The following is a 7,956-nucleotide window of genomic DNA, read 5'->3' on the forward strand; positions in this document are numbered from 1 at the left end:
AAAAAAAATTGTATTAATTTAAGCTAAAGTAAAAAAGAATACCTAACGTTTTTTCTACATACTGTCACGTATCCCTTTTACCAAAAAGTATCATGAAAAATGTGATCTATACAGAGTGTTTACTAAAGAATGGCCCATACCTTAAGGCTAGCTTTCTTGGATGAAAATAAAGTGATTTAAATCTTATCTTAGTACTATCTTGCTTCCTTAAGTAATTATAAACCCGAAATATTTTCACTTTTTTACCATAATTTATTTATTATTTGGCTAATTTTACTCAAATTTTGAAAAAGTAAGTTTTTTGTGGTATAAACACGAATATCTGCTTGTTTTTTGAGATAAATATAGAGGGCGTTCTGAGCGCCCTTACCACTACATTATTTCCTTCATATTTTTATTTGGTTGATGGATATTTTTTATTTTGTTATCTTAATTGTTGTAGTATCTTTATCTTTCATGTTGTCATATTTTTCAGTGTTTGGCTTCATGTTTCACGTTTTCAGTTGTTGTAAGGACCACATTACTAACAACCTATCGAATTAATAATTTATTGTAATTTATGTATTATTTTCAAACTCATTATGTAGGTATCTACTTTAAACGCTATTTTCTCCGAAACGGAGCATTTCAGGGACATGCTGCTAANACTTGAAGCGTTGGCCGCTAGAGAAGCACCTGCCGGGGTCCCGTTTCGTGACTCACGCTGGGCGATATTTTTTGTACAAAATCCCGTCCTTAAGTAATTATAAACCGGAAATATTTTCACTTTTTTACCATAATTTATTTATTATTTTGCTAATTTTACTCAAATTTTGAAAAAGTTGTTTTTTTGTGGTATAAACTCGAATATCTGCGATATTTTTGAGATAAATATAGAGGGCGTTCTGAGCGCCCTTACCACTACATTATTTCCTTCATATTTTTATTTGGTTGATAGTTATTTTGTTACCTTAATTGTTGTAGTATCTTTATCTTTCATGTTGTCATATTTTTCAGTGTTTGGTTTCATGTTTCACGTTTTCAGTTGTTGTAAGGACCACATTACTAACAACCTATCGAATTAATAATTTATTGTAATTTATGTATTATTTTCCTCATTATGTAGGTATCTACTTTAAACGCTATTTTCTCTGAAACGGAGCATTTCAGGGACATGCAGCTAGGATACCTTTTTAAAAGCAAATCGAATGCTGTTTTAAAATGACTAATCATTTTCCTAAAATATAGATCCTTAAAGAAAATCTTAAGGAAACAATGCAGTGACAAGTGCGCTCAGAACGCCTTGTATATTTATCGCAAAAAAAAACAAGGAGATATTCGTGCTTATAACACAAAAAACCTACTTTTCCAAAATTTGAGTAAAATTATTTAACTAATGAATTATAGTAAAAAAGTGAAATAAAAAAACTGCTTTCCCGGGCCTATAACTTTTTAAGGAAGCAAGATGCTATCAAGGTAAGTTTATTTAAATCCTTATTTTCATTCAGAGAACCTAGCCTTAAAGTATGCCCTATTCTTTAGTAAACACCCTGTATACAATACTTTTGTTTATACTTTGCTGTCAACTAAAACTATTCGTACGCATCGAACATTTTACAATTTCGTACTACTACCGTTGATTTTATAAGCTATGCGCTACTACTAAAATCACGAGCCGTCGCAAAAAGTTTCCGTTGTTCCATTAGGATGATCCTTCACGGTTTGGTGTATAATCGACCTTACATTACATCCCAGTCACAACAGCATCATACAAATGAAACGGAATAGATACAAACATTACTGATTGTTAATAATTGCCATGAACTGCGACAAATTTTAATTCTAATTTGAAGAATAGTTTATTCAGGAAAACAGGCAGTATGATTAAGATTAATTCGCCAGTAGCGTTACTTAAGAAATTATTATCACAGTTTTTACTTCCGACAAGGTTTTTAACAACTAAACAAAAATAAAACAANCCAAAATCCTTCGGGAATGCATATTAGTGTGTCTGCTTCTTGACTCTTGTTGACCTGTGTAATCAATACCCTGAGAATTTTGTTGTTGAAACAGTCTCTAGCGATATCGGAAATAAGACAAATTCTGTTAGACAACAAAGAAAAATTGCATCCACAATAAAAATTCTATATACTGTATAACTGCACTATCGGAAAAAATAAGATAAAATAGGTAACAAATTCAACATTAAAACAGTTTTTCAAACAACAAATATTTTACCTACGGAATTTATTATCAAAGACGCTTCCAAAAGTAAAAAAAGTTCAGAAGACGAAAATTGTGGATTTTCGAAACATTAACGACCTTTCCAAAGTGAGCGACATTAAGTGAAGTATTTTTGTATTTGTCTGCTTTTTTCAGCGTGAAATTTTTTGGTTAGGCAAAACTATTTTCATAAAAACATCCCTTGACTGATCCATTTGACGCAAGGGTCTATTTTACGACTTTTTTAAATTTTTTCGCAGGTGGCAAAATACCCAAAAATAAAGAAAAAGTTACCTTGATTGATTGGAAAAAATTATAATTTATTTCTTGACCATCAAAAGAAAGATACCTATGTATTTCCAATTATTTATACTTAAAAAAAAGTATCATTACAAAAGACATTGTTTTTCATGATTTGATAATTTTGTATATGGTACTTGCCATTTATTTCTTTAAAAAACTATATGATTTATTGATGTCTCTTCCTATCCTTTTTTATTAAAATTTTATTTCTATAAATAATTTTGAATTAATCTTTGACTTGATCATTGAAGTAATTAATTTTTTTTTAGCAACCTTGTGACCTGTATGTTAAAAATAGACTGGAAATAGAAAAATCAAAAGGTAAACAAACATGTACAGTCATTATAATATAAATTTAATTATTTTATAGCGACATTGTTAATGCATCGTTGTGGTACTAATTATTTAATAACTGTGATAAATCTGAATTAACAAGCATTTCACACGAAAATCAAGGAAATGTACAACATATCTAACACGCAATTTTTTTTGTTCAAAAAATACCTATATAAACCGTGAGTTGCATGCGTTTTATATTGAAGTGTTTCTCCAGAATCAAAATGAGGTTTATATTTGTCTGAAGTTACTTATTTGTAGCATAGTTTTCGACTTTTTCTTTATTTTTTAGGTATTTTGTCACCTGTGAATAAAATTTAATAAAAAAAATAGATTTTCGAGACATTAACGACCTTTTCAAAGTTTTTGTATTTTGTATTTGTGTGCTTTTTTCAGTGTGAGATTTTTTGGTTAGACAAAACTATTTTCATGAAAATACCATTTCTAGATGTTTTAGTTAAAAATAATGGCAATTATTTAGAATCAAGTGTTTATAGAAAACCAACTCACACTAACAGATATCTAAATTTTAATTCAAACTATTATACATATGTACTTATACATACAGGGTGGGTCAATAATGTGATAAAGTAAAATAACTCCCTTGTTACTCATAATACAGAAAAAAGTTTATATTAGTTATACAGAATCATGAAACCTAAACTACAAAACTAATTTGATACATACAGGGTGATGAGTAAAAACGGGACACGCCAAATATTACATTTTTTAAATTGAACACCTTGTATATTTTTAAACATATGGATTTCCGAGAAAATTCTATATATGTCAATATAATCAGTTTATCAGTTTAGTGCAGGGTTGCCAAGTTATGTAGAAAATTCTTCGAATTTTGGAAAAAATATGACCTCGAAGAAGTTATATTAACTTTCAACTAACATCTGGAGCAAAAATATTTGATAAGAGTTAAAGGCAAATGTTAGGCAAAGACTCCTATATTAGCTAATATCGATATTTTATACAGGGCATTTTTTATAATACGATCATTTTTAGAATTTTAATTTTTCAAATGGAACACCCTGTATTTTATTATTCTATTTTATTCACATATCGGTGCACTTCAACTTATATTAAGCATGTTCTATATCTAAAATTGTTAGCCTTTAAGATATAGCAACATTTCTGAAAAAAACTTTTATTATTTTATAGAATACCACATAAAATTAATTCAAAATGGAATGATAAATTATGAACTGACAAGTTGACACAATGTGACAGTTTTTTCCGAAGTGCTATCGAACATAATAAAAATTTGGTTTTTCCGGAAATGTTGCTATATCTTAAAAAGTAACAACTTTAGGTGTCGAACATACTTAATAAAAGTTGAAGTGGACTGATATGTGAATAAAACAGAACAATAAAATACAGGGTGTTCATTTGAAAAATTTTAGAAAATCAAGTTTGAACTTTCTAAAAATGATCGTATTATAATGCCCTGAATAAAATATCGATATTAGCTAATATAGGAGTCTTTGCCTAACATTTGCCTATAACTCTATCAAATATTTTTGCTCCAAGTGTTAGTAGTTGAAAGTTAATACAACTTCTTCGAGGGCATGTTTTTTCCACAATTTTCTACATAGTTTGGCAACCCCGCACTAAAATGTTAAACTGTTTATATTGCCATTTTTTTCTGTATTATGAATAACAAGGGAGTTATTTTACTTTCTCACATTAATGACCCACCCTGTATAAATAAAGAAAGGTATAGGTAAATGTTTCCATGATAGAGCCATATTGATTTTCTCAAATAATGAAATTTTTAACAGGATTTAGGTGCGCTGAATCCGAATCTGGCAGCAGAATTGCTCTATCACGTCAGGTTTTTGAGATATCCTAACCTATAAGTGCAAAAAAACACTGTTTTTCGTCATATTTGAGGTTATGTAGTAATGCCATCTATTCTTTTTCAAAAAACTAATACATTGAATCTAAAAGTACAAGGCTCCCTCCTTCGAATGCCGTTGAGTTTGCTCAAATATCTTTTTTTTTTTTCGTTGAGATATCACATGTTGAAATTTTTAAGTTTCTCAGTTTCTTAATATGCGAAAATCTACTAAGGATCCCTTAGACATCAAGCAGTCGATTGCAATTCAGAAACTTCATACCCATACGGTTTGTGGGTTTGGAGTTGGTGGGCTTGGGGTTTGTAAGCTTGGAGTTTGTAGGTTCGGGTTTTGTGGGATTGGGGTTTGTGGGTTTAGGGATTGTGGGTTTGGAGTTTGTGGGTTTGTGGATTTGGAGTTTGTGAGTTTGAGTTCGTATGTATTGAAGGTTTCTGAGTATGAAGTTTCTGAACTCCAATAAACTGTTTGACGTCTAAGGGATCCTTAGTATATTTTCGCATAACTGATAAACTTAGAAATTTCAACATGTGATATCTCAACGAAAAAAAAGGATATTTGAGCAAACTCAACGGCATTCGAAAGAGGGAGACTTGTACTTTTAAGTTATATGTATTTTTGTTTTAAAAAGAAAAGATGGCATTACTATATAACCTCAAATATGACGAAAAACAGTGTTTTTTGCACTTTTAGGCTAGGATATCTCAAAAATCTGTGGTGATAAGCAATTCTGCGGCCAGATTCGGATTCAGCGCACCAAAATCCTTCGGGAATGCATATTAGTGTGTCTGCTTCTTGACTCTTGTTGACCTGTGTAATCAATACCCTGAGAATTTTGTTGTTGAAACAGTCTCTAGCGATATCGGAAATAAGACAAATTCTGTTAGACAACAAAGAAAAATTGCATCCACAATAAAAATTCTATATACTGTATAACTGCACTATCGGAAAAAATAAGATAAAATAGGTAACAAATTCAACATTAAAACAGTTTTTCAAACAACAAATATTTTACCTACGGAATTTATTATCAAAGACGCTTCCAAAAGTAAAAAAAGTTCAGAAGACGAAAATTGTGGATTTTCGAAACATTAACGACCTTTCCAAAGTGAGCGACATTAAGTGAAGTATTTTTGTATTTGTCTGCTTTTTTCAGCGTGAAATTTTTTGGTTAGGCAAAACTATTTTCATAAAAACATCCCTTGACTGATCCATTTGACGCAAGGGTCTATTTTACGACTTTTTTAAATTTTTTCGCAGGTGGCAAAATACCCAAAAATAAAGAAAAAGTTACCTTGATTGATTGGAAAAAATTATAATTTATTTCTTGACCATCAAAAGAAAGATACCTATGTATTTCCAATTATTTATACTTAAAAAAAAGTATCATTACAAAAGACATTGTTTTTCATGATTTGATAATTTTGTATATGGTACTTGCCATTTATTTCTTTAAAAAACTATATGATTTATTGATGTCTCTTCCTATCCTTTTTTATTAAAATTTTATTTCTATAAATAATTTTGAATTAATCTTTGACTTGATCATTGAAGTAATTAATTTTTTTTTAGCAACCTTGTGACCTGTATGTTAAAAATAGACTGGAAATAGAAAAATCAAAAGGTAAACAAACATGTACAGTCATTATAATATAAATTTAATTATTTTATAGCGACATTGTTAATGCATCGTTGTGGTACTAATTATTTAATAACTGTGATAAATCTGAATTAACAAGCATTTCACACGAAAATCAAGGAAATGTACAACATATCTAACACGCAATTTTTTTTGTTAAAAAAATACCTATATAAACCGTGAGTTGCATGCGTTTTATATTGAAGTGTTTCTCCAGAATCAAAATGAGGTTTATATTTGCTCTAATCTTCATGGCAGCTCTTATGCTTGTAAGTGATTATAAATATGTATATTTCATTTTTTAACAAAATTTAAACGTAAAGAAATACATAACGTCAGGCTCGTGTCATTTTTTTTCAAAGGATTGCTCGATTGTATAATGTAAAAAAATTATAAATGCGTTTGTAGATAAATGTACTATTTATTTTTGATAGATAAAGATAAAAGATATATGACAGTAATTTACGTTACAGAATTTCATGAAAAGTTCACTTGATATACAGGATGTTCCAAAAATTTGAGTAAGCCACTGCTTTTTGCTTATGGCCTTTTTTTGTCAATGTTTTTTCATGTTTTTAACATTTTAAATAGAACCTTTTACATTTGCTTCCGTTTTTTAGACAAGGCAGGAGGTGTCGGCTCAAGGAGGAGGTGGAGGGGGACAAGGTGGAGGTGGCGCTGGAGGACAGGCCGGTTTGGGGGCCGGATTTGGATTCAACGCAGGCGCTGGAGCTGACATTGGTGCTGGAGCTGGAGGTGGCGGTGGAGCTGGTAGAAAATAAATAATAGGAAATTTGGATACTGTGAAATAAAAGCACTAACGTAAATGTTTGTTTTATTTAATCTTTAACCTCAAATATTACACGAGAAGTAATGCGGTTACTTTTTGAAATTCTGAAATACATCTTTATCTCAGAAAGTTTTTAATGGTAAATAAACCAACTGTTTGAAACAAACGCAACGACAAGGTGGGACGGAAAATAAATATGTACAGGGTGACTCAAACTCGATAGCATGGGCCCACTGTGAGGATACAAAAAATTTAAATAAAAGGGACACGTGGTGTGTTAATTAAAGGAATTATCGACTCATAGTTTTTTAGGTTCCTGCCGTTTTACTGTGTTTCATGTGCATTTAGAGATACTGATATCAAATTCAAGATATAAAGAAGATAAGAGACAATAGTGGGAAGCCATTTTCAATTATCCTCTTTCTATATTTCTTGTGCATTCATACAGACCACTCTTTTTGAATAACCCTGGCGATATAGCAACCTACGTTACGGTAAATGAAACAAATATTGATTTTTGTTGGTACTTCTTTATTGTCACATTTGTGTTATGTTATATCAAGTTAAAATTATCTTTATTTTCCTCCCATTCCTCCCATGCTTCCTCCCCCACTTCCTCCCATGCTTCCGCCCATGCTTCCGCCCGTGCTTCCTCCCCCACTTCCTCCCATGCTTCCACCCATGCTCCCTCCCGCGCTCCCTCCCATGCTTCCCGTGGCATCCATTCCCCCGCTTCCTCCCATTTGTCCTCCGCCGGAACCTCCAAACTGGCCTTGTCCTTGCCCTTGAGCGAATGCCTTATTTTCAGCCTGAAAAAAAAA

At 31.1% G+C, this 7,956-nt stretch overlaps 1 protein-coding gene across 1 annotated transcript; it reads left to right on the top strand.

Annotated features, from left to right (window-relative positions):
• Positions 1–6,528: 6,528 nt before the first annotated feature.
• LOC108916424 (putative glycine-rich cell wall structural protein 1) lies at positions 6,529–7,172 on the top strand. The gene is made up of 2 exons (XM_018722674.1): positions 6,529–6,614; positions 6,966–7,172. The coding sequence occupies exons 1-2, from the start codon at positions 6,534–6,536 to the stop codon at positions 7,125–7,127; spliced, it is 243 nt and encodes an 80-aa protein (XP_018578190.1). The 5' UTR covers positions 6,529–6,533; the 3' UTR covers positions 7,128–7,172.
• The last annotated feature ends 784 nt before the right edge of the window (positions 7,173–7,956 follow it).

The sequence above is a fragment of the Anoplophora glabripennis genome, unplaced genomic scaffold (genome assembly GCF_000390285.2).
Source record: "Anoplophora glabripennis isolate ALB-LARVAE unplaced genomic scaffold, Agla_2.0 scaffold3636, whole genome shotgun sequence".
Taxonomy (NCBI): Eukaryota; Metazoa; Arthropoda; class Insecta; order Coleoptera; family Cerambycidae; genus Anoplophora; species Anoplophora glabripennis.